Source organism: Patiria miniata, unplaced genomic scaffold, assembly GCF_015706575.1.
Source record: "Patiria miniata isolate m_02_andy unplaced genomic scaffold, ASM1570657v1 HiC_scaffold_5, whole genome shotgun sequence".
Lineage (NCBI taxonomy): Eukaryota > Metazoa > Echinodermata > Asteroidea > Valvatida > Asterinidae > Patiria > Patiria miniata.
This window is the reverse complement of record NW_024037072.1, coordinates 34134792-34162608: the sequence shown is the minus strand read 5'-3', so window position 1 is coordinate 34162608 and position 27817 is coordinate 34134792. Positions and strand designations below refer to the sequence as shown.

At 42.1% G+C, this 27817-nt stretch overlaps 1 protein-coding gene across 1 annotated transcript; it reads right to left on the bottom strand.

The window, feature by feature from the left end:
* Nucleotides 1–19042: 19042 nt before the first annotated feature.
* Nucleotides 19043–22300, bottom strand: LOC119741402 (uncharacterized protein C19C7.05-like). Its single transcript, XM_038217150.1, has 4 exons — nt 22240–22300; nt 21618–21810; nt 20348–20463; nt 19043–19260 (listed from the first exon to the last, which is right to left on the bottom strand). The coding sequence occupies exons 1-4, from the start codon at nt 22298–22300 to the stop codon at nt 19043–19045; spliced, it is 588 nt and encodes a 195-aa protein (XP_038073078.1).
* Between the last annotated feature and the right edge of the window lie 5517 nt (nt 22301–27817).

Sequence of the window (27817 nt, the reverse complement as noted above, 5' to 3'; positions counted from 1 at the left end):
GCAAATTCCTGCGCAAAACGCAGTCACGAAAAATCGACGAAACGGATTGCCGGTCCGTACGGGAAAATCAGGACGACACGAAGTGTCCGACCCGGCGGAAGACACCCTCCGCATTTTCCCACGGACGTGGAGCGATTCTGGCGCCGCGGGAGCCCGCGGTCTCGGATCCTTTCATGAGCAAACATCGTCTCGGAGGCCGAGTTAAACTCTCTCTTATATATAGATAAAGTATGATTGAGAAAACATGTACATTGCATCTTTTAAGTTTGAGCTTGTCACCGCGTACTCATTCAGAGAAGGTAAATATAAAAACAAACATTCTGAATCGTTTAAGTGGTAATGGTGTTGTGAGTCGGACGTCGGGTGGTTAGGAACAATTCCCGAGAACGTATCTTGTCAAAGTCAAACTAAGTGTGCCATGAAAAAGGCATGATGGTAACAAGGTTGACCCAAATTCTTGAGAGTTTCTTTTTTTGGGGGGGGGGGATTTGTTTTGCCCCCGGCGCCTCCCTTGATCCGCCCTTGCTCTTCAGGGCCCGCTCAATGGCCCTGAAAGCATTTTTGGATTCTAGATGCTCTGTGGTGTGATCTCGGGCAATTTCTGACCACCCAAGTTAACCAAGTTTTGTTGAAGAAAATATGGTGGTGTACACACTGCCTGCCGTTATTGCGACGTCACTTAAACAAACAAAATTGGTTCTTTTTTTGTTGGGGGGGGGGGGGGGCATGGGCCCCGCTACCGCCCCCCCGATCTGCCCTTGATGAAGAGGCGATATAGGTATGAGCCAAAGTGCCAAACTATTATTTATTTATTAAAAACAAGAAAAACAAATCAACAAGAAATCAAATAGGTATATTACATGGATATTGAAGATATTTATCTACTATACAAAATATAATCGTTTTTAAAGTCACACTAGCCAAATTCATGTCAATTTTCTCAGGTGAAATTAAATATTATTTTAACAAGTTACTAATTTATTTCACTATGTACAGACAGTTTGAAACTTATGTCGATGGCATTGGACAAACGAACAATTTAAGGAAATATAAAATTCTAAAGACGGTTTTCGCAGTCATTGTTTTTGTGGTAAGGCACTGAGGTACATGAATTACCTGTTAATTGGAAACCCTGGGCGACATTGTCGTCATTTATAAATTATACTTTAGGGAGACACTGGACATTAGGAAGAAATTTCAATGTGTAAGGTAACATTGGGGAAAGATGGAAACATCATGTGCACAAGTCTGTGGGAATGTCTCCCAAATGACACATTTCTCTTAATAATAATTTACTCGACGGTCAACAAGCATCCACTGAACTGAAACAACATCCACAATGTTAGTTGTTATTATTATGCACCCTTCTACTTAACAGGGACGGATCTAGTCTAGCTTTTAGGAAACGGGGGTTTTGATATGTAGGTGGAGGGGTGGGGATGGATTGAATTAGGCGTACCTTCGGTACGGGTCGTGTGGTCTAGCTGTGGAACACAGGATTCATGATTGTGAGGTTGTGGGTTCGAGCCCCGCCGTGGCCATTGCGTGTTCATTGCGTGTTGTGCCCTTGAGTAAAGGTGCTTTACCTCAATTACTCCTCTCAACCCAGGTGTTAAATGGGTAACGGCATTATTCAATGCTGGGAAGGTAACAGACTCGCTGTGGAGGAGGTGTGGCGCGCGATCCCCCGACAGCAGCATAATGTGTCCGGCCCAATCGCTAACGAAAGAGAGATGGGCACTCCGTTCCTGTTAACACAGGTTCATCCATGCACTTTTACCTTTTTTTACAGTGAAAAATTTGACATCTACGATGATTCCTCTTGCGTACTAAGGCAATTCGAGAAAAAGAATGGGAACTTTGGCAATCCATTTATTATTTGTGGCCCTATTTACATACCATTACTCAGCGTCTTGAGGGGGGGGGGGGGTGGTCCCATCCGCTACTGCTTAATATAGCATTTTTTGCTTCAAACGAAAACAAAACTGCACAAAAAGCAAATGCTCCTATCTGCGGTTAACTTGGCAAAACTTATTTGCTATTGGGCTGTAATGAGAATCTTGCTAAGTCTGATTACATACAATAAATAAGTCTGATTACAAACAATAATTGTTCTCTTGTACTAGAAGTTTAGGTCTGGTAATTTTTGTGTGATAACAATTAAATATAATGCGAACCGCCCCCTCCTGCTCTAACACGTACCCCTCCAAAATATACTGGTAATAATGTCGGCCTGTGCACAAAATCACGATAGAGCCAGCTTGGGTAGGGGGTATTTGGACACTATCCTTTAATATCTTCGGATTTGAATAGCGCCCTGATTGAAAGTATATGGTACGAGTCACCCCCCCCCCCCCCTATTGATTTCCGGAGGCCAAGTGTCAGGAGAAAAAAATGTCTACATTTCAGAATTTTTTGCTGATGCATCCCCCCCCCTGCCAAAACCCCCCTGGATCCGCCCTTGTATAATGCCCATACTTCGCACCTCTTTCTTAGGTTTGAAGAAGTTTATAATTTTCAGATTGCTTCACATCTTTATGATTATTTTCATAAATTGCTTCCAAAAAATTAAGTTGTGATAACTGTTTCCCTTTGAACCAAGATATTCACTCGTATACTACCCGTTATAGCAATTTCATCTATTTGCAAGGCACATGTACACTAGACATTGCGCTTCCGCTAACTATAGACATATTTACCTACCAGTGTTAATTCTTTTCCACCTTTTTAAAGAAATGACTTGGTTACGTGAACTTTTCTAAAATGGTGTTCACGAGGCACTTAAAAGAAATTTAAGTACAGAAATTTTTCTCTGTGCCAATCTTAATTGTTTTCCTGCCCATAAGAAGCAAGGCAGTACTTATTATCAGTTTACATTGATATTGTTTGTTGAACCCGTATATGAACTACATCTTAAACCCCCTAAGGCCAAAAAAAAAAGTCTCCGGTTTCTGGTATGGAGCTTGCCCAAAAAGTGGTGCGGCGACGCGGCTTTTTTTTTTTTTTTACCTGTTTTTTTTTGCTTCAAATGTCGGCTGATGACTGCAAATGGTGCCCGACTAAACTTATATGGGAGTCCAGAGAGGCCACATAAAGCTTATTCTCGATCATAACCCCATCTAAAAACATGTTAAAATTGTGCAGCAGCAGGATTCCAGTCAAACCAGTGAGTTTGGCGGTTTTGAGACATCATCTTTCATTGAAAAAAATTAAATTTTGCCGACGCGCATGGCTACGGCGACGCGCGCACATACCAGAAACCGGAGACTTTTTGGGGGGGCCTAAACGAACTACATCTTATTTTAAGTTATGCTTGTTGATTCATTGCTATTATTTACTTTTTCTGTAATTCTGACAGCATCTTGGGTGCTTTTCTACAGAAGGTTTTGTCCTTCTCTCAGATGTCACCCGATCATTATTCTACTCTTATACAACATTTTGTATAACCTATTTCGTTTATTCTATCATTTTGTGGAACATTTTTTTGTATAAATGGAAATTACAACAAACCAACATACGTTATCAATAAGGATCTGTACTGATGACGTCACACTTTGTTTACTTGTGCGCGTTTCTGTGGTGCTACAAAACCGCCATCCCCACCACTGGCTCCAATTAAAAAGCACGTGTAAACAATGTGTGATGTCATCAGTACGGAGGCTTATGGGCATCACTCTGGTTTTCCTTTTTCGTCTCCAAGGGGCGGGACAGGATAACCCGGGTAAGGTGGCGGTTGATCATCCCAGCGGCCTTCGTAGAAATTGGCGGGAGGAGCACTGGGCGGTGGTGGACTCATGGTGGCGTTCTGCATTGGCATCGGCCGTGGCGGTGGCGGTGGCGGTGGCGGGTGGTAAGTCACTTCGTTGACTGCGGAAGGGTCGCATTGCCCTGGCCGGGAACCTGCAAAATATGAACGGGTTGGCGAACACTAAGCAAAATATTAAAGAGGTTTGAAGTTTCCAAGACTACAGAATGGTAATGTAAAGTTCCTTGGATGTTATTCGATAAAGCCATTTCGGTTGGCTTATCCAGCGACCGGGGAGGGGGGGGGGGGAGGATTGCATGCCCCGCGACATTTTTCTTCTTGTTTTAAGGAAACGCGCAAGCACCTCACAACCGCTACACGAGTATCCTAATAAAAAACCCTCTGGCGGTCCTCCACCCTCTCCTCCTCCTTAGCCTCCCCAGCCCCGCCTTAGTAAATCCCCCCCCCCCGGCGAGATTTTTTTTCACATGGGCCAAATCCCGAGAAAGGAACTTAAAATATTGCATCAAGGTTTGCGGCACGATGGCACCTGAATCATTAGCCGCGTCATATAGTACAGGCATTATGTGAAAAATTAAGGGGTAACCTCAAACAAATTGCAACAGAAACCATTTAAAAAGGTTATTACTCAGAAAAATCTCCTCTATAACATATGCGGCCATTTTGGATATATGCAAATTAGGCATATTTCCACCACCTCGATTTTTTAAGACTTTTAGTACGTCATTCTAGGGACCTTATAGAAATGCACTGTGGCGAAAAAAATTATGTTGCAATTTGTTTGAGGTCAAACCTTATATTGCCTGTACTAATACACGCGCCAAGAGAAACGATTGAACCAATAATTGCCCTATAAAAATGCCACATCAAAATCTGATGGGGGTCCGCTCATAAGTCCGACGCCTCATAGGTCCGACGCCTCATAAGTCCTACGCCTCAAAGGTCCGACGCCTCATAGCCCGACGCCTCGTAAGTCCGACAAATTAAACGCCTCGTTTTTCCGACGTCGGACTTATGAGGCGTCGGACTTATCAGGCGTCGGACCTATGAGGTGGAATAAATAAATTTTATGCCTCATAAGTCTGACGCCTCATTAGTCCGAAATTTCGGACTTATGACGCGTCGGACTTATGATACGGCCCCGCCCCATCTGATGCATTGGCTTATAACGAGTTTCATCTGTTATGGGCGATTCAAAATGGTGTCCAAACTTCGCAATTTCGTTTCATACACTTTACCCAGTTTCGAACTATTAACGTTGGTTGCGGGTTCTATAGGCCGGGTTTTTTTTTTTTGGAAAGATTGGCGCCATTTTATATGGGCTGACTCAAGCGCATGTAATTAATTGAAGCCGTGGTTGGCAACATAAAATTACGTTTCCAAAAAGTCCCCATAACGCCCTTAATACATGGTAAAGAAGCATGTTCAGGAATTGTGTTGTAGCTTTGTTGATAATGTTATATTTCCAACAATCAAATCGTATTTTGGTTATCTGTAATAACTCTTCTTCATATTTGCAGTGTTGGGCCTTCCATAGTTTTGCAAGCCGTGGTTGGCAAAATGTACAGTTTGCCAACCAAGCGTAGAAAGGCATATTAATGTTGCTTTCGGGTGTATGTTGTTCATAAATTGTCACATTTTCTTTTTTCCCCTCTCATCACCCACCCCACCGTACCCGTGCAGTTCTCATCCAGTCAAATAAAAACAAGGTGATTTTTTTTTTTATAATCGTTACCTCTAGGACCCCGTCCCTATATCTGCATCTACATTTACGCAGGTACTCAGCAAAGTCCAATTCTGCATGTAAATAAGTTTAAGACTTTCCAAACCAGGGAAAGTTCGCGCAAGAACTATTGTTGACCATTGGTTAACCATAGTTCGACTAAAGTTAGCCCGACCTCTGTCTAGTCGACGGTGATTGACCACGCTAGTCGACTATTCGGAACCAGCCTATTGGGGCTTGTAGCGGCCAAACTCAGATAGATTTCTTATTTTTGTTTTGCCAAGTGAGGGCGCTGTTGCGGGAATACGGCAGCTAAGCAAAAAGCAACATGGCTTCAGCTCAATGACTACAGAGTTTGCAACTCGTGGAATTCTTCGCCCAAAGCATTAACTGGCCAAGGTTTATTAAACGGTTGGTTACTCTTAAATAATTTATATCAATGATCCAGTAATTAATGTGAGATTTAGTGATATTTTGTAAGCCTAAAAGATGTACAAATATACATGTATTTTCCACGCATGTTATTTTGGATCTTGTTAATAAGCACATGTACAAGTATCATACAGGGTGTACATAAACCCTTCTTGCATTTAGGTCATGGTCGATAAACTCATCTGTCCTTGTACATTGTAGGGCCTACACACATGTATACGTGTATTTAGCCTTTAGTTTGGACATTTGTGTGCAAGTATTTAGAGTACATGTACATGTAAAAGATATGTAATTCAGTCAGCTGATTCTGTTAATTAGGTTACACAAACTCTGGATTATTACTTGTAACACACACATTTTATTTTCCATTTTATTTATTATAGTCAATCTGTGCCTATACCTGAGCCCACAAGTGTACGACTACCAAAACTGTCAGAAGTCGGACAATAAAATCATCTGGATCTGCGCACAGCATATTTTCGTTAAATCTTTGGCAGATTCAGGGCTGGTTGCATCGCTGGTAACCAAAAGCTGCGCGCATTCACGACGACACTTTGCGACGACACTTAGTCTGGTTCCCAGACCAAAATATTCTGACTATTCCTGATGAATCTTAGGTCAGGTAGCCTCCGGTAATACATTGTATTACAATTTACGTCACGTGACTAAAACGGGAGGAATTCCTCTTTTTCCGAAAATTTCCGAAGTTTGCCAAATTTGTTTCGTCGACAATCGGATAGCGCCCGAGTATTTCCGAGTATAATATAGGTTTAATTAACTGCAAATTGCTTATTAAATTCAACATAAGTCAATGATATCTTACAGAAACATCAAACTGTATGATCATAACTGTATGATATTATATGAAGCAAGTGATTTATTTTAAAATTTGATCAGAACATTAAAAGCTAAAAGTGATGAAGCGAAATCAGAAACGAAGCCGAGCTTCGAAAAATGGCCATCAATGTCATCATGTTTATTTTTTAGCCACGGAGGCTGCCTGACCTACAATTTAGACGTGAGCGTCGGGAATAATTGTCAGGTCTGGGAACCAGACTACGACGACACTTTGACCAGCGTTTGATTATAGAGACGTTCGCAGGTTGCTATTAGTGCGCATGCGTAAGGTACGTCACAAATCAACCACTAGTCAACTAATGGTCCCTGCCCGAACTTGGCCCCAGCTGACTAATGATGAAACTCTATAAAGTGACATTCTAAAAAAATTCTGATATCATGAACAGCTGGTAATGACACCTTAAATTCTTGGTTAAATTTTGTGGAAAAAAAGGCGCGCAGGACCGGGCTTTTATTTATGAGGGAAATTACGGGGTAAAAGACGACGACAACCTGAAAACACGCTTGAAACAAGACTGCGACAGTGCCGAAAACAAATGAAAGCTTGATGCTGAAAAAAGATAATAATAATACATTTTGAAAAATATATACCAGCCAATCACGATCGGGCTTTCAATGTGACGTGACCGCTTCACGCGTGTTCTACTGCCAAAAATTGGAATGTTAAAATGTTCTCCCTATAATTTTTATGTCCTTGACGAAATGATAAAACAAATCCTTGGCCAAAGTAATGAAAGATTCCCAAGGCTGAAAACCCTATTAGAAGTTTCAAAATTGAGCGGAAGAAAAACAGTGAGTGTCTTGTAACGTTATAGGAACGGTGTCCTAAAACTATAACGATTTTCCACTTTTCCCTTTGCTACCATCAGGATACATTTCCGTTTAGTTCAATTTCTCCGCTCGCCTTTTATAAATTGATCTTACCATACGCCGCTGGTCTTTGACGAGTGCGTTGCCGTCTGATGAAAGCCCATATGATCGCGGCGAAGAACAAACAACTCAATATACCGCTGGCTACTAGGACAATAGTGTAGGTCGAGCTTTATAGCGAGAGGAAAAGAGAGAAAACGAAGTTATAAATGGTGGCACAAGAAGTGAAAATTATTTCATTTTTTTTCTTTGTCGTTCGTCACGGTGTTCTTGCACACTCATCCAGGCTGGGGGGGGGGGGGGGGGGGAGGGGGGGTCAACATCCCCAGCTCTGTCCCGAATGTTGTTTCATAGACATTCATTAAATATAATGCGTCCCCCCCCCCCCGCTCTGACACCCCAATAGAATCATACTGGTTACAATGTCGTTTTGAACTTTATTTTCTTAAAACATGAGAATAATATAGAATTAGAAAAAAAGAAAAGGTGAATTCGAACGTCATGAAATTCGAACTTTATTTCCCTTAAAAAAAATCCTCCAAAGCCTCAGATTGAAAAGGAAAAAATGGGTAAAAACGGTGAGTGGGGAGCAGCTCAACAACCATATAATCCGGATGTAGTTTTGCAAAAAATAATTAAAACATTGATACAACATGCACTGGAAAGATTCTTACCGAATGATAGTCCAAGAACTGAGAGCAAGAAAATGCAGACAATTATTTTATCGGCAGCCATTTTGGTTGGCACCCTACTTAGCTCGTGTCAAGTTCGTCTCATATACCGTCGCTTTGCTCACGAAGTGACAAAACCTCAAAATTTGACAAAAGTTCATTCTGAGATAATCGCATTTGAAGTTATTCATTTTTTCAAAAGACATTTTCGACCACTTTGCAGTAACAGAATTCGGAAGTTGTTGCATTGTCCGATAGGATATGATTTGCTCTTTGTTAATTCATAGTTGTTTGTTAAAAATAGTTGGTTATTAAACAGTAATTCATTAATAAAACTTTTCTGCACTTCGTGAGAACATCAATATTTTGGGTACCATATTTTACCAATTACTTTGTACACAGTTTTTGTCACTTTGTGGGATCATGAATCGCAGAGGCTTTACTTATTTTGTACTTTTTTCGACGCAACAAACTTGTTAATTTTGCGCGTCACGACAGTTGAGCGAGGGCGCGTGTGTTCTTTTTCAACTTCGTTCGCGCGCGCGTGTATGCTCCCATCCTGCCGCGTGTTCTGTGTTCTGGCCCTGCTCACGAGCTGACTCTTTGTCACTTCGTGGGAACATGAATCGCGGAGGCTTTACTTATTTGTACTTTTGACGACATTTTGTTACTTTTGCGCGTCATACGATGGGTGAGCACGCGCGCGTCTGTTCTTTTCAACATCGTTCGCACGCGCGTGTATGCTCCCATCCCGCCGCGTGTAAACCAATGTATAATTCCTCCGGCCCTGCTCACGAGGTGACTTTTTGTCACTTCGTGAGAACATTTTACACTTTTTTTACACTTCGTACAAATGAAAATGTCCGATTTTCAGGCTTTTTGTCAATTGTTTGTTTACAATAATTAAGAAAGTAAACAAGATTTTGCCTTGAAACTTGGTCAAATTGTTCCTTGAGACAACTATAATAAAATGGCCAGTAAAACTCAAAATCGAATAATTATCGATTTTCGAGGTTTTTGTCACTTCGTGAGCAAAGCAACGGATTACAGAGACTCAATGTCATATGATTTTATACTCGGCTGGTGGTATGGTATAACACACGTCCAACGAAGAGGCAAAGTTCAGAGCTTCGTGTTTATTCAGTAAATAGCTGTATTATAAATCCACAAACCAAAGAGTTGTCCAGAAAAAAAATAATGTACTTCATAGGTGAGCAACGGGAAGCCATGTAATCCGGATGTTGTTTGGCGGTATGCCTTGTAAGCTGACGCTATAAAAAGCATGGCCTGTACTTGGGCGATTCTGGCTCCATGTTATAGGTCAACCTTTGTTGCTTCAAGAATATACTTACTAAACTAAACTAAATCCCATCATCTTTCATTAAAATGTCCATGAAATGATTTTTTTCAGAGAAACACATTTTGTGCTACTTTCCAGGCCCAGGTTAAGTGTTTCGTAGGCCCTGGGCACCAGTGTTCCGTAGGCCCTACTTCGCCCTAGCCACCAGCACCAAATTTAGCGTACAAACCACTGTACAAATCAAGCTGGGCTAAACTGGTATAGGTCCTAGTTCTAAAAGCCTGTTTGCACCAAGGGCGTCAATCGCTTCTCAAAAGTGTTTGGGGGTGGGGGTGGTACAAACATGCATGTGTATCCTGATGAGAACTAATTCGAGTGCGAAGGCTAAACGGCGTGGGGTTCGGGGGCCGCTTGCACCCGGAAAAAAAATGGATTCTAAACGCTCTGTGGTGCGATCCGAGGAAATTTCTGAAAGAGCTTTAGCAAAAGATCCTCACTTAAACATAATTTTCGAGTTGGGAGTCATTGAATCAGCTATTCTGAGCTACAGAATCAAATGTAGGCTACAATGATTTATTCAGGGACGAAATTAGATGGGGGAACGACATGTCCCCCACCCCCACTGATCGACGCCCAGTTGACACCGTGCTTCAGAACGACAACCTTTACATGTAAATTGTATACGTAGGGCGTAGGCCTGCTGTATGTACAGCGTCAGTTGTTGAAATCGAAAATTCTGAGAGAGACCCTAGAATTTTTAAAAACTGTTCTGTGCGCGTTCGTGGTGTGTGGGTGGCCTATATGTTTATGGCACACTGCGGTATTTTCGTATGCCCCCGTATTTTTCGTAGGCCCCCGAAGTTTTCGTAGGCCTTATAGGCACAGTGTCTATGTGCCTATTGGGTAATCCGGGCCTGCTACTTCCTACTCTTCTTAAAATGTATGGAAACTATTTGACATCTCTGTTTGGTTTATTTAATTCAAAAATGCACTTCTTGAAACATTCAAAATGTTACGAATGGACAACTGAGGGCGCTGTTGCCGCGATGTCATTTCAGGGAGACACTGTTCAGTTGAAGGGTATTGCGTACAAAATGACCCCAAAAATCTGCTCGTTGATAACATTGATGAGAAAGGTTTGCTCATTGGCTTACTGCCATGCTAACACAACAACGAATCAACGAAGAAAAGAAAATTTTCAACAGCAAATTAAAATATCCAAAATTCTGGCAACATTTTGTGCACAAACCAATCGCAACATTTTAATTTATAGTTTCATTTCAACAGGGTAGCCTTTTCAGTTATTCAAACTGCTATTCTTAAGGGCCCTGATTACATTAAAATAAGTTACTGAATAAAAGCAATCAAAGCATTAAACAAAACTAATATTCTTAAATAATAAAATGACAATGTTAAGAGTGTTTTTTTTTTTTTTAAATATTCAGCAACAGCAACATTGAGGTTTTTGCATTAGCAGCATTAAGGTTTCTGCCTAATATGACATCACGATTTTGCTCATGAATATGGAAATTTGCATTAGCACAAAAACCAAAAGGCACCAACACACCCTTTAAACTTAAAATTGACAATAAGTTTAAAATGGAACACAAAGGTGCATTTTCAAGAATTACATTAAAACAATTTCATTTCATGGGCCCTTCACGTGTGATGCTAATTGTATAGAATCAACTTAGTCCCCAGGGTGTCGAGCAGTGCGTGCCCACCACTACCTGCTCTCTCACCCTGGTATTGGATCATTTGCATGTGCAAGATTTTTGAACACGTATGCAAATGAGGAATAGTCTGGTGCCTGCCTGTGCGTTACATTGGCGTTTGTTTTTGTATGCGGTGTCTGGGGTAAAACAGATTCAATTCGTCGCATTTAAAAAACAAACAAAATTGTTATGATCTTATCGAGACACCATGCAGTGTCACAGTTCATATTAATATGAACAAATTGGAAAGGAAATCAGTATTTTCGAGAAGGCGTGGACGTTATCGCGAAAACATGTACTGCACATTGTGAATAACAACACCAAGTACACGATACAAATCCATTACTAGCCAATTGCGGTATCGAATCAGGATACAGGAAGAAAGTTTCCTATCCAGGGCTTGCTATTGGAAACGAGGTTGGAAATAAAGTAAGCACTGGGGACGAGGTTGGTATAGAATGTCTTTTATCCCACAGTGGCTGAGTGGCTTTCACTTACCTCCATCCACTTTCAAAGTCATCATCAGGCTGTGGCTTGCCATCGGGCTCATCGGGCTTAGAGATTAAGTCATATGTACTTTTGTCGCAACACCATTTATCGGTGCCAAAGCTGGTCGTGCAGCAGTAGGTTTCATCAGGGTCATCCGCCCAGTTATCAGGTCTTGGGCAGTCAAATGCCTCCACGTAGTCACCGAACGGGTCCGTGTACCCTGGGCAACGATCGCCTAAAATAGAATAATTTATATTATTTTTAATTTGGAAATAAAGCAAAACAAAGCAAAAATGAATACCAACTGGATATATGCACCACTGTTTCGAAATTTCAGTTATACTGGGTAAATAATATTGTTCCCCTCAAAAAAGCTACTGAGCCACGTTGTACTTGCGCAACATAATTCTTTCCATTATACTTTTTACAAAATTTTTGTCTGTTGACATGAAAAAAATCAAAATGTTCCACACATGCCCGTAGCATAAATTTTCTGTTTAAGTATCTCATCGTCTAATGCCCTGTGCACATCTAATCTAGCTCACCTAATACTAACGTCAACTAAATGAAAATCGACATTAAATACGGACGAGAATTCAAACATTGAGACAACATGCACTGGAAAGATTCTTACCGAATGATAGTCCGAGAACTGAGAGCAAGAAAATGCAGACAATTTTTTTATCGGCAGCCATTTTGGTTAACACCCCACATAGCTCGTCTAAAGTTCATCTCATATTACAGAGACTTAATGTCATATGATTTTATACTCGGCTGGTGGTATAACACACGTCAAACGAAGAGGCAAAGTTCAAAGTCTCTTCTGTATTCAGAGCTACGTGTAGTATTCAGTAAATAGCTGCATTATGAATCCACAAACCAAAGAGTTATTCCCAGAAACGGGAAACGAATTGTCACACGCCCTCATCGATGAGCTCACAATCGCCAGGCCGCGATTTTTTTCCGAAAGGGATCTCACAATATGGTGAAGAGTACGCTTAATTTCACGTCGTTATGCATATTTATAGATATCAAGTGCTTTAGAAAATTATTTATTATGATATGGAATAATGGTAGGCCTACATGTATTTGAATCACCGACAGTAGGCAGTGGATCCTAATCAGGTGATCCGAGTTCCAATCCCCGTGAGCGGTTTTCGCTTCTTATTTTTTTCTAATAACTAAAGTGAGGAAGGAACATTTCTCACAAGACGTAAAGCATATGTTGGGCTTGTTTTGTCGAGAACAAGGCCTAAGAAACGCATGTAATGGACCAATCAGGAGATGGGAAACCCGAACCGTTTGGGAGGGGGGGGGGGGTGGGGGAATCGCCGCCAGGTCACACCGATCCAATCACTCCAGGCTGCAGCGGTACGTGTAATTGTTTTTTTCCTAGGAGGGTTAGGGGCAATGTCATGAATAATTCAGTTTTTCCTTTGAATCATTGCTAGACTTAGGTTCTCGTTCTATTTTCCCCTTAATTTAAAATTATCTCAGTGATAAATTTGGAGAAGAAAAATAGCTGATGAAAATGAGCAGCGACGACGTGGATTCGAACCAGGGATCTTTGTATCCATAGCTCATCTCGCTATCCACTAGGCTACTGTGTGGTAGCTCGACGACAACCGTTCTTTAAAATGCTTTAATGTATTTGTAGAGAATCCCTGGGACGGGGTGGGGTTGGGTGATGAGGTAGTACTAGTGTGGTTGTATAACTGAATGGTGAAGAGCTCTGGGTCTGGCTAAATGGGTGATTGGGAGGGCAACACGGGCACGCAGGTCCTAGTGAACAGGTGACGCTTGAGAAGTTAGTTTCCTTGCCTCAGGCTCAATGACTGCCATTTATTCTTGCCAACCTGCCAGCCCAGCTGCCAATTCTCACTGTGTGAGAATTCGGCAGTGAGGTCAAAAATACAAAGAATACAAATTACAAAAAGCACGCACATGTCAGTGCTATACAGGTATAAAATTACAATAAACGTGTACATGTAGATCTATTTCCCCAAGTTAAATAAACAATCTGCATGAAATAAGAATTACCTCAGGCAATGCTGAACATAAAGGAGCAGGCTCACATTTACACATGCTGGCCAGGCACACTCATACATACTATCAACCACTTTCATACATACCAGTCCTCAATGAACAGGAAGAGCCATTATTTGTGGGTTATTATTCCCTAAATGTTAACCTTAGATAATCATAGTACATGTACTGGAATCTGACAATGCGCAATAAGACCCATGTTAAATTATACATGAACATAAATACGTACGTAACGTTATACACAATGACATGGGAATATCACGCGTGCGCGCACCACGCCGTCACATTTTGCACGTGAACGCGTGTATGCCTATACTACACGCACAATGTTCGCTAAACTCTCCACAACGAGCTAACACTTTGGAGCCCCAAACCTACATTTATATCTTATCAAAAGTTTACTTTAATGCCTCCAGTATTATCTATGAACACTAGCGGACACATCCTAATGCCATATTGGGTAGCGTGCAGTTTGCAAACAAATGATATTTCAATTCAAAAACGAGCTTCAAAAGTTGACAACGTACCTGTGTGAGAATTCGGCAGTGAGGTGCCGGTCAAGGGTTACGCAAGGCACAGGTCACGTACATAATAAGGGGCGTGGCTTAACTACATGTAAACACTACGTGCATATCATACGCACACTCTACAACTCTTTCCCGCCTAGGGAGGCATCGCCCTCGATGCCTGGAGGCAACTTTCTGGCAAGAATTGGCAGTTAACGGCAAGATTAACACAAACGTCCCAATACCTTTAACACTAAATAACTCGGAACGACTTTAACAGTTATTCAAAGCTCCAGGAGCTTAACACTAGATAACATGGATAACTTTAACATTTCTTCTAAGTGAATTAGCTTAACACTAAGTTACAGGGATCAACTTTAACAATTCTTCTAAGTGAAGTAGCTTAACACTAAGTTACAGGGATCAACTTTAACAATTCTTCTAAGTGAAAAAGATGTACTCTACAACTTAAGTCTATCTGGGGGCTTGTTCCGAGTGGCACGAACTGGATAGCGAGATCTGCTCGCATCATGTGTCCCGGTACCAGCATCTGAAGGAATCTCCCCACAAGTAACATCTGCATCTGCCACCTCGTGGGTGGAACTAACGTCTGAGTTGGCGTTGCCAAGCAACAAGGGGAAGTCTACTGGTTCGCCACGGACTGGTGCAGTGGTCGTTGGATACAGAACATGGCCAGTCGACCTATGCAGGGATTCCTCCCCTGAAGAAGAGTCATCATCGCTCCCACTTGTGAAAGACTGATGAGCAGGTCCCTCCAACAACCAAGGGCAATGCTTCAGGTCACTGCGATTGAGAACTTTCTCCTTGCCCAAGTGGTTCCTAACAACGTAGACTGGACCGTCCGGGAAAGGACGACGAACAACTAAGTAGGGATCCTGCTCCCAGTAGTCCTGAATCTTGGCACGACCTTTATGACTACGACAACGGACCAGGACATACTGTCCAACATCAAGGGGCCGCTCAAAAACCTTGGCAGCTCTTACAGCCTTTCTTGCTTGGATAGCTTTCTCGTTGTTTCCCCTGGCAATCCTCCTCGCCGTTTGCAAGTGTGACTGGTGGCGACGCATGTAGTCTCCCATATCACCAGCATGTAGGGCTTTCCCGCCTACGTCTGTACTCAGTGGGAAGCGTCCATTTCTCCCAAACATTAGGAAAAATGGATCCACTCCCGTTGTCGCATGTCTTGTGTTGTTATACGCATAGACCAATGCTGGCAGATATTCAGGCCACCTCTTCTTCTTGTGTTCCGGGAGTGCGGCAAGCATGTTATGCAAGGTCCGATTATATCTTTCACATTGGCCATTACCAGCAGGGTGATAAGGCGTAGTATGACTCTGCTGTATTCCGTACATCTGGCCTAGACTAGATACAACCTGGGACTCGAAGTTACGCCCACGGTCAGAATGTAGGCGGAGAAGGCATCCGAAGGAGAAGAACACATTGGAGACCAAGGCCTTGGCAACTGTTGAAGCCTTCTGGTCCTTCGTGGGGATCGCCCACACATACTTGGTGAAGACGTCTGTTACCACCAAGACGTTCTCATGGCCACTACTAGAAGCTTCCAAGAGGGTGTAATCCATTGCCAAGACTTCCAGTGGGGCAGTTGCTGCCAATGTTCCAAATGGCGGCCGGGTCTGTCGAGTTGGAGCCTTGCTGACTGCACAGCGTTTGCATTTCCAGTCCTTGGCAGCCTTCTCCATGTTGTGCCAGTGGAACCGATCCCAGAGGAGTTGGAAGGTTCGCTTTGGTCCAAAGTGCCCTGCTTCGTCATGGAACCTAACAAGAGTCTCCTCTTGGAGAGCATCAGGGAGCACAAGTTGGAACAAAACTTGGTGAGTAGCTGGAGATACCACTTTCCTTCGCAAAAGACCATCTTGCATGGATAGCCGCTTCCAGTCACGCAAGAGAGCCACAGCCTCCTTGGAAACGGTTGCTCGTTCACCATGTGTAGGTTGCACCCCTCTTGCAACGAAATGGATAACGCTCTTCAGTGTGGAGTCGTCCTGCTGAAAAGCTGCTATCTGCTCCACCGGGCGGCCAGGGAGGCAAGAGATACCGCCTATCTGACATGCTTCTATGTGGTCGCGGACCGAGACTGGGACAGCTGTCTGGGACGGATGCCAATCTAGGGAAACATTGATTGTCGCACTTGATACAGGGGCGGTACAGTCCAGCGGATTTTCCGCCGGAGTACCTTCACAACTTCCGAATTCCGCCCGTCTCGATAGAAAGTCAGGAACTTGATTGGCCTTTCCTGGTCTGTATACCAGGTCATAGTTGTATGCACTCATCTGCAAGACCCATCTCATCTCCGTGCAACCCAAGCGAGCCTTGTCAAGGAACAGAAGAGGTTGGTGATCTGGTGCCCAAGGTAGCGAACTTCTGGTTGCAGCAGATGACATTTGGCCGGCTTTAATTTTAGCCCATGCTCAGAAAGCCTCCTGAATACCCTGTCTAAGTGCGCCATGTGGGAATCAAAGTCCGGCGAGTAGACAATCACGTCATCAAGATATATCAGGACATTGTCATGGTTCTGGTCCCCAAGGCACCTCTGCATAAGCCGTTGAAATGTGGCTGGGGCATTAGTAAGGACAAAGGCCCAGAAATTACCCACTCGCGATCCCTGCTTTTTGCAGCAAACGTGGTCAAGTCGACGATGCCCTATAGCTTCTCCTGAAAAAAAAATGAACCCCTAGTAATTCCCCTTGAATCATCTTAAATCAGTTGTTTTGCAAGTTGCCTCAAAAATTTAAGTCGAAAGTCATTTTCTAGCTAGGCCTCCAAGGATTTTCAGTTGACGGCCTGTAAGCAAATACTACTCGAACGAACATCCTAAGGACAAAGTATCACAACAACAGTTTCTCTTGCAGTGACGTAAGTACGGGGGGGGCGCAATTACAAAAGTCTTGATTAGAAAAGCTATATTGTATACTGTTGAAAGCTAGATTTCATTTGCCTTTTATAACTTTCCCTGGAAAAGTTAATGACCCCCCGTGCTTCTTCAAGTTTGTCCGTAGTTACGCCGCTGCTCTAGCAATCTCCCGATAACATCTGACGTCTCGTCTCATGGGCATGGTACACAGGGTAACCCTTCACAAACCCTCAGTTGACTGTGTCGTAAAGCTCGAATGGGCCTATACTTTCACTTTTGTGCGGTACCAACATGTATTCCGTGATCTAGGCCCTATATGTAGCCCCTGCTCTCAATGTAGCCCCAACCCTGTATCTCAATGTAGTCCCTGCCCGAAATGTAGCCCCAACCCCGTACCTCAAGTCAACGTAGCCCTAGCCCTACATGTAGCCTAACCCCATGGGCGTCGCCAGGAATTCATAGGGGAGCAGAACGCTCACCTTGTACTTTCTCTATATCATTTCAATTTATCATTTTTTCGAGGGTGGCCAGCGAAACTCATTTTGTTTTTGTTTTATTAAAAACAAGAAAAACAAATCAACAAAGAAGCAAAACGGTAATAAGATGGGTAAGATATCTATTTTCTCTAATCAAAATGATATACTGCTTTCAAACGTTGTTAAAGTCATGCTGCACCCAAAATTAATTCCCATTTTCTCAGAAGAAATTGAACAATCCTTTTATTAAAAGAAGGGGTTTGCCCCCTTGTTTCTGGCAGTGGCTGCAATTGCGTCGCAGCATAAGGTGCTACATAATGGATCTTATATTTCTCATGAACTTCATATACCTGTCTTTAATAACAGACATAATATCCAGCGCCTTGAGTACCTATTTATTGGTAGATGCGTGCGGTATATAAGATTAATTTACTTTGTAAAGACAATTTAAAACTAATGTCGATGACACTGAATACGCGAACACATTCAGGAAATGTAAAAGTTCTATAGGCGGTTTCGCAGTCATTTTGTTTGGTAAAGCACTGAGGTTAACCGAAAATACTCTTTGTACTTTTTCAAACCTTGACGGACAGGTATCAATTGAGCTGAAACTTTCATAAGTTAGTTTTTATATGCGGCCTAGTTAACAGGGGCGGATCTCCAGGAAACGGGGGGGGGGGTGTTGATATGAAGTTGGAGGGATATGGGATGAGTGAAGCGTGCTTTCTCCTAAATTCTAAGGCAATTTAAGAATAAAATGAGAAACTCTAGCATTCCATTGATTATGTCTGGCCCTATTTTACTGGTTTTCGTAACATTACTTAGCGGATTATAATGTGAGGGGGGTTGCGAACCCGCCCCCATGCTTAATGTCCTAGCAATTTTTGCTTCAAGCAATACAAATATGCATACAAAGTTTCCCATGTGTGGTGAACAAAACGCATTTGCTACTGAGCTGTAATGAGAATCTTGCGTAGTCTGATTACACGAATAATGAACCTCTAGATCTGTACTGATGACGTCACACTCTGTTTGCTTGTGTGCTTTTCTATGGGGCTACAAAACTGTCCTCCCCACTCGGCACCCCTAGAAGCACACGTGTAAACAATTTGTGACGTCATCAGCTCAGAGGCTTATTAAGTTGTGACGTCATCAGTACAGAGGTTTATTAAGTAATAAGCCTCTGTACTGATGTCGTCACACTTTGTTTACATGTGCAATTATGGGGCTACGACTACGAAACCGTCGTCCCCACCAAGCTTCCATAGAAATACACACATGTAAACAATGTGTGACGTCACTCTGGTTTTCCGTTTTCGTCTCCAAGGGGCGGGACAGGATAACCCGGGTAAGGTGGCGGTGGATCATCCATGCGGGCTTCGTAGTAATTGGCAGGAGGAGCATTGGGCGGTGGTGGACTCGTGGTGGCGCTCTGCATTGGAATTGGAGGTGGCGGTGGCGGGTGGTAAGTCACGTCGTTTTCTGCATAAGGGTTGTAATGCCCTGGCGGGGAAACTGCGAATATGAACGGACAAAGTATCAGAGATGTTTGAAGTTTCCAAGTCTACAGAATGGTAATGTTCCCTCATGGAAGTTATCTCATAAGCTATTTCGGTCGGTCAAATTAGGTATTTCGGACGGCTCATCCAGCGACTTTGGGGGGGGGGGGGTGGTTGAGGGGGGATTGCCCCCGCCAACATTTTGCTTTTTGTTTTTAGGAAATTAAAGTGCCAGAACCTCACAACCGCTAAAAGGAACACTGAAACATTGCCTGGGTTAATTTTACCAAAGAAAGGGTGAAAACTGGAACTACCCAAAGTTGGGTTGTTCTATAACCAATTGTTTGGGTTATAATTTCTGCTAAATTCAACCAAAACTTGTGGTCATTCAAGACCAAATTTGATTTGTAAATTTGGTCTTGTATGACTACAAATTTTGGTTGAATTTAACATAAATTATAACCCAAAAAATTGGATATAGAACAACCCAAGTTTGGGTTGTTCCAGTTTTCACCCTTTCTTTGGTAAAATTAACCCAGGCAATTTTTCAGTGAACCTAATGAAACCCCTCCCAGCCTCGCCTTTGCCCCCCGGCGACATTTTGCTGTTTAACAGGGGCCAAATCTCGAGTATCACGAATCCGCGACGATAACTCAATCACTAGCTGCGACCTGAATTACTTGGTTATACGAGTGACAATCATACACGCGCCAAGGGAAACAATTGACCTCAATTCGCCTATAAAAAAAATGATGCCACGTCAAAGTCTGATGCAGCCATGGGATTATCCGAGTTTCATCTGGGCGACTCAAATGGTGTCCAAATTTTCACAATCGCGTTTCATACCTTCATACCCAGTTTTAAAGAGTTTTAATTATATTGCTGATTTAAATTAAAACAGTTTACTGTAGGTTTAAATTAGCAATACAATGTTGGTTGCGGGTAGGCACTACATCTTTTTATTCTTTTTTTCTATATCTATTCTCGCCCCATCCGACCGTGCAGTTCTCATCTAATCAAATAAAAAACGTGTCTATTTTTCCCTTTGCTGCCAGAATACTTTTTTGGTTTGTTCAATTTCCGCTCGCCGACATTGATCTTACCGTTCACTGCCGGTCCCTGACGAATACTGCGCCGTCTGATGACTGCCCGTAGTATCAAGGAGAATACCACAAACGCTATTAAAACAGCGATCACTATGACAACAGTGTAGGTCGTGCTTTGTAACAAGGGGAAAAGAGAGGTGAAAAGTTTTAAAAGATGACAAAAGATGTGAAAAATGTATTTCTTTGAAGTTGGTGTATACTTGCACCCTCATCTACGGTCTCAATATATGCAGATCATCGGTGAACAAAGGACAATTGCCAACATAATATAATTTTGATGGTAAACTGTCTGTTTTTTCCTAGCGACATGTCAACTCGTATGTTCTCTTGTTTAAACGAAAATCCCATTAAAAAATAAAATCTTGTTTTCAGTTGTTTTTGCAAACAGATCCACATTCATGCGAGTAGACCGATTCCCGTGCGATACATGATAAAGGAAACGATGGCCAGTCTATTCTCGTATTATTATGAGCTAGCTAGCTGCATGCAAAGTTCATGATAAGTTACCCATAATGCCGTCCGTAATTCCTTCACCGTTCTGTGAAGTGGCATCAGCCCTTCCCAGCGCCCTGTTCGCAGGGCGCGCGGGGCACCAGGTACGAGCGAAATCCTTCACGGGCATGTGATACCAGCGAAAGTGTACCGGCGAGGAAGAGAGCTTCCACGCTGAAATAAAGGTTTTCCAAACTTCGATTTCGTCTGTGGTTGCAGCTTCGGCTACAAGAGATTTTAGGCCCCCCTTTAAGACCATGTACGTCACACTGTTATTTCGGTAGTGTAAAAATCAAACAGTTGTGATTATAAACCTAGCAACCTGTTGTGTAAACTGTTGTTTACACATCTTGTGTAAAATATTACACAACTTCTTTATTTTTTTTCACAATTGGTTGCTAGGTTCATATAGTACACAACCGAAATAACAGTGCATATTTTCTTTACAAAATTAGATGCTGTGGTCACATGATGTCAACATTCAGCAAACGGTTCACTTCTTCAATATCCATTGAAATGTGAATGGGTTTAAAATGACGACATACTAATTAACATCGACAAATTACAGTAAAAGATGCTTAATTGATTGGGTTGCCCATCGGAGGCCAGTCGGCATGACGTCACAGGCAACATTATGTGTATTTGGTTGAGTCTTGTTCCATGTTATAGGTCCACCTTTTTGCTAAGGAATATACTAACCGCCCCGTCATTTTTTCATCCAGTAATGCTAGTTATATATTTATTTATATTTTATCCCACAATGGCTTTCACTTACCTCCATCCACTTCCTGATGAGTCATTATAAAATGTTTCATAGCTATATTCGTCGCAACAAAAATTATTGGTGCCAGAGCTGCTGATGCAGCAATAGGTTTCATCAGGGTCATCCGCCCAGTAATCAGGTCTTGGGCAGTCAAATGCCTCCACGTAGTCACCGAACGGGTCCGTGTACCCTGGGCAACGATCGCCTAAAATAAGACAATACTGCATTGGTATTTTAATTCGAAAGCAAAGCAAAGCAAAGCAAAAGCCAATTGTATATTCATCATTGTTTTGAAAAGTCAGTTATACTTGGTAAATTAACATGCCCCCCCCCCTAAAAAAGCTACTGAACCATGTTGTATTTGCACGGGTTATTGTGGCCATTACTTTCTACAAAATGGTTGGAAATTCTTCTTAATTGACATTAAAAAAATCAAAATGTTCTTTGCACGTTATACCCGATAGTTAAATTTTCTGTTTAAATCTTTCAGTGTTATAATGGCCTGTGCACATCTAACTTGGCTCACCTAATACTAATGACAAGAAAATCGACGTTAAAAACGGACGAACAGGTTTGTACAAAACGGGAGGAATAATCAGAACATTGAGACAACATGTGCTGGAAAGGTTCTTACCGATTGATTGTCCAAAAACTGACAGCAATAGAATGCAGACAAGATTTGTATTGGCAGCCATTTTGGTTGACACTTCACTTTGCTGGTGTAAAGTTCGTCAACTTATACAGAGACTAAATGTCATCAGTGATTATAATACTCGGCTGGTGGTAGCATACGTCAAAACGAAGAGTCAAGTTCAAAGTCTCTTTTGTATTCAGAGTTCACGTGTAGAGTATTCAGTAAATATTGTTGTCTATGAATCCATGAACCAAAGAGTTCTTCCCAGAATTAATGCACTCCACAGAGTTCTTTCTTTGCCGGTGAGGGGGTACTTGTGAACGAGCGGATAGGGAAAACGGAGAACGAATTGTGACACGCACCTCGACGATGAGGGTGCAATCGGGTCGAGAACAAGGCATTATAGATATTTATGTAATATGGACCAATCAAACAGGAGATGGGAAGCCTGAACCGTTCAACTCACTCCACGCTGCATGTATCTGTAAACGGAAGACTGGACCAAGACCCAGAAGCGTAGTCAAGTCAACCATGATTTAGATGGCCCTCTTACCGCCGCGGCGGCTTGGCAGAGATCGTCTGAAGAAGAAGAAGACAGAATCCACATTCAGTCTCATAGGCCAATACTACTAGAACGCGTCATTCCTTGAATTATATGCCGTTCCCAACATCAAGGACAAACTATCACGACAGCAGTTTCTCTTGCAGTGACGTAAGTGCGGGCTGCATTCCATTTGAAATCTTAAACAAAAAACAACAACAACTACTCTTTACTGTTGAATGCTACGTTTCATTAAACGATATTGTTGACTGATGTGATATTGTCATTGCTGTGGGATACGATGTTTCGCCAAGGGTGCTATGCGCTCCGAAGGGGTTAAATCGGCATATCCTACATCACAGCTAGCAGTCAAGAATTGTTTTGTTATATCGTGAGAATAAGTCAAAAGGTTAAATGGTTGGAAGTTACTTTGCAAGAAATAAATCAGTGCGTTGTAAATCTCTTGATAACTGCAGGTTTTCCTGCTAGAGATGAGACTCAGACCGTTATTGGGCACGCATTGCATGGACCTTATTCACGAGGTAGCAAATTTTGGTGTGTTCCCTGAATGTATTTCATAAATTGTTAACTGTTTAATGAGATGGCGCCAGACTATTTATGCAGTCTTATTTACTTTCATTTTTTTTAATCTGGCCTAAAACATCAGGGAATGTTTAGCTACAAAGTTTAAATTATTCATTTAAGCAGACTTGAACTATTTAGTAATGTTCTTGCTTTCATTTTTCTTCGTAAGTTCCATTAAAATGAAGATTTGACGTCACTTTCAATTCAACATGGCCGACTCGTGAATAAGGCCCTTGCAGCAAGCTAGCTCAGCGTTCAACGCACATTCAAGCAAACTCGTATCCTCGATCCTGATTCGTCGATCCATGGCAACAACAATGTGAGATTGTTGACTGCTGTGATGTGGGATGTGAGGGGCGCATAGAACCCGAAGCGAACCCGAACAGGGTGCTATGCGCCCCGAGGGTGTTTAATACGTCATATATCCCACATCACAACAGTCAACAATTATTGTTTTGTTATACCTCTGTCTTGGATTCTTTGGATTTTGATGTAAAATTTCAAGAAAACAAACAGCAGTAAACACAACAAACATGACACTCGAACATCAACTCACATGCATGTCGCTTGCATGCTCGAAACAGCCGATTGTCTGCTAATTCGCTGCTCCCACACGTGTGAAAACATGGTGAAAGTAGCATAGGTACCAATGATACAAGCGTTTCACTCTGCAACGAGGTCATAGCACACTCACTGTTGGATATCACAGACGTGATAAGAAATATACATGCGCTTTTGTAGCACTAAGGATTCGTAAATGGGGAGCCAGCCAAGTCCACGCTTCTAATTTGTTCGCTCGGCGCTGCACGGTTACAAGAGAATCCTGGATTTCCGGATTTTCTCCAAGGAAAATTCCCTTACTTGGAAAAAATCCTAAAATGGTCTCACTGATATAGCCTAACCGTGTAGCGCCGATCGAACATAAGAAGCATAGGCTTGGCTGTCTCCCATTCACGTGCTCTCGAAGCGCTGGTAGTGGTACAATGATTTTGTTTGGGAAAAATCCCGAAAACAATGGTCTCACTGGTAACCATGAAGCATGCAGCGAGCGTACGTAAGCATAGGCTTGGCTGGCTCCAAATCACGTGCTTATGATGCGCTGGGACAAGATTGTGCTTTAGAAAAATCCCGAAGTGGTCTCACTGATATTAACGACTGATAAATGTTATCGATTTGTACTCCCGAGTACTGGGGTTGCGTACCGAGTCCAAACCAACGAATCCGTGCCAAAATTTGAGTACAAAGAATCGAGTACGGGCCGAGTCCAACTAATTTTCGAGTACTGATAGTCGAGTACGGGCCGAGTACTTGAGTGTACTCGAGTTGTACTCGAGTACGATTACGAGTACTCCAACACTGGCAGTAACACACCCGGGTTCACGTTAATTGGCACCGTATAACGCTCTACCGACTTTTTCATCTATTTTGCTTGTGGTATCTTAACCATGTTACGGTTTGGTTTAATTCGATTGCGTGCAATTGGTCACACTCTGCGCAACAAGTTGAATTATTATCTGGGCAACTGGGCCCACCGTTTTCGTGAGTAGCATCAGTGTTTACCTTTTATCTACCTGAACAACCTTTTGTAATGTGATTTAAGGTGTTACGCTTGAGTTTTATCCTAAATGAACCCAGAAATGAAAACTATTGTCTTCTTGGTGTAATACCGCTACCGAGATTAACGAGCAATAAGACTACATTATGAAAGACATTTTATCCAATTCGTAACTTGGCTTTAATGTAATTAAACGGCTACAATATAATCATTAGGAGTTGTTATGCAGTCAATCGGAAGTCAAGTCATAGGTAGCAAAGGGATGAACAATGACAAACGAATGCTTTTGTCACTGCACAGTTATCAGCCCTTCGCGTCTCTTCACTTGATGACTTGTGATCATGCAAGAACTTGTAGGGACTCCTTACACCCACGTCACTATTGGCAACTTAAAATACTTAACTGAATATACACAGTGGATGGGTAATCGGCCATTATGGTAAATACAGGGTGAGTCAAAAAAGCGGAACCCAAACCCCAAAAGTATAAACAAATATGTAGCACCAAAAATAATAATGACTGGAAAGCCAATTTCATAAGCTACTTTTAAATGAAAAAAAATACTGAAATTGCTTAATCCGTTCAAAGGATATCACCATTTAAACGCAATAACCCTAAAACCTGTCTCGTCCAAAAATGCGATTTCAAGAATTGTCGTTACAATTGTCTTCAAACATCACCAGCGATAAAACCTCAGTTTAAAAGTTAAAAATATTCAACAAAGTCCTTTTGAAGGCCCGTCTTTCAAAAAAGTGGATTTTACAAATCATTGTTTGCCTAACCAGGGTTGTTCATAAAGATATTGTGTACTACACTTGTTGACAGTTGTTGAAACAAGTATTCTGTGTCATTTTCTTTGTTGTTCCAAACAGTCAAAACACACAATAAATTGCTTTTCTTGGGCGAGACAGGTTATAGGGTCGTAGCATTTAAATGGTGATATTCTTTGAATGGATTGATCAATTTTCATTTTTTCATCTAAAAGTAGCTTATGAAATTGGCTTTCAAGTCATTATTATTTTTGGTGCTACATATTTTTTAAATATGAAATATATTTTGGGGGGTTTGGGTTCCGCTTTTTTTGACTCACCCTGTATTTTTTTTTTACAATATCACAGTTTTACGTAATAACCGCTACATTTTGGCCTCTTTCGTCAAAAGAGGTTGATGTATCATAATAGAAAATAGAAGTTTAACACGTTACAGTATAAGTCGCTATTATAATAAATGATTTTGCGAATATGTGTTATATCATATTTTATGTAAACAGCCGCTACCATTTTTTGTATTATTTTTACATTGATTATAAAGTTTAAAACGTACACGCTAAAGTAAGTGCACTTCACTAAACAGCATTGGGTATAGTGCTAGTTACATTAATATTTCTATTTTACAGTGTAAATGAGGCCAACTATTGCCTACAAAATTATAGTTTGGAAAGTCTATTAACAAAGACAAAAACGCCTGAAACTATTATAAGCTTACGTGTAATTTGTAAATATTCAACATTGGCCACAACGCCTTCTAGTGTCGGGAAATGGCACAAACAATGTATTCGCTGGTACCCACCACCCTCAAGCAGGGCGATGGGGAGGGCTGGTCTCGTTCACAAAATGTTGTGTGGCAAGCACAGGCGTCGCAAAGCATTGTGGGGAGCTTACTGCCTCAACCAATGCACGTACATTCTGTGCGCACATTTTGTAAGTACGGTTCATTACACCTATCCACTGTTGCCCTTCTTGCGCCGCAAAAATAGGAAATTATGACACACAACACAGGAAAAATTCTCAGTGGTATATCTAGGGTTAAACTGTAAATGACATCTGGGGTACACAAAAAGGAAAATGATACATTTTTTTTTCAAGTCAACATTTCAAATGGGGGGGGGGGGGGGGAGGGGAGGGGGCAAGTAAATCTGTTTTGAGGCACGTGCCACCCTGCCCTCCCCCACCCCCTCGTAGACGCCACTGCGAATGTCGCACACTCTGCATCTGCGGCTACAGTACCGGTGTTGGGTTTGTGTATTTGCGTGGATCAGTCCTTGTAGGTATTGTAAGAAGACATCAGCGCAATATCCGGGGCCTGAACTGCTCTCTGGTTGTTGTTTTTCCTCCACCTAAAGCGAAGGAATGCATGAAAAAAATAGTTGTCATGAATTAAATATTGATCAACCACTGCTACTGCAGGTTGTTCCCAGCCCCCTTGACATTGTATGGGACATCTCTATAACGAAGTTGAATTAGTGTAATCATGCAGTGCTCAGTTTCAATATCGGTTTCTGTGGTGGAAAAAAGTAGCTCATTTTAAGTCTATGAACAGATCTGGCTGAACACGACTGAAATGCCCAATTGGAAGATGGAACCTTTGCTTGTAAAAGTGAGGCCGATATCAAGGAGCTGAGAAGAGACGTGCTTATCAAGAATAGGTTACCAGCAAAAATCTCATGTCATGTTAATGCTGTTGACTGGTACGCTGCCAAGGGCGGATCCAGAACACACGTTTTTGGGAGGAGGCCAAAAAAATTTGGGTCCCCCAAAAGTGGGTCCTTAAAATTACGGCGTGAGGTTCGGGGACCGCTGAAGGGCCCTAAACAAATTGGATTCTAAATGCTCTTGTGGTGCGATCTGAGGCAATTTCTGACCAATTTAACCATTTTTTTGGTGGTGAACGCAGTGCCTGCCTTTATTGCAACGTCACATTGGAAAAAATGGGTTCGTTTTGGAGCCTTGGCCCCCGTTGCCCCCCGGATCCACCCTTGTACGCTGCCAGTGTCAGCTAAAAGCATCACTCTCGTGCTCCGTCCCTCGTGCTGCCTTACTTTGCAACTCCTAACCGGCACATTCTCCTTCCCCTGTTTATATTTGTCACAGACAAAAAGGTTGAATTTAAACAAATTC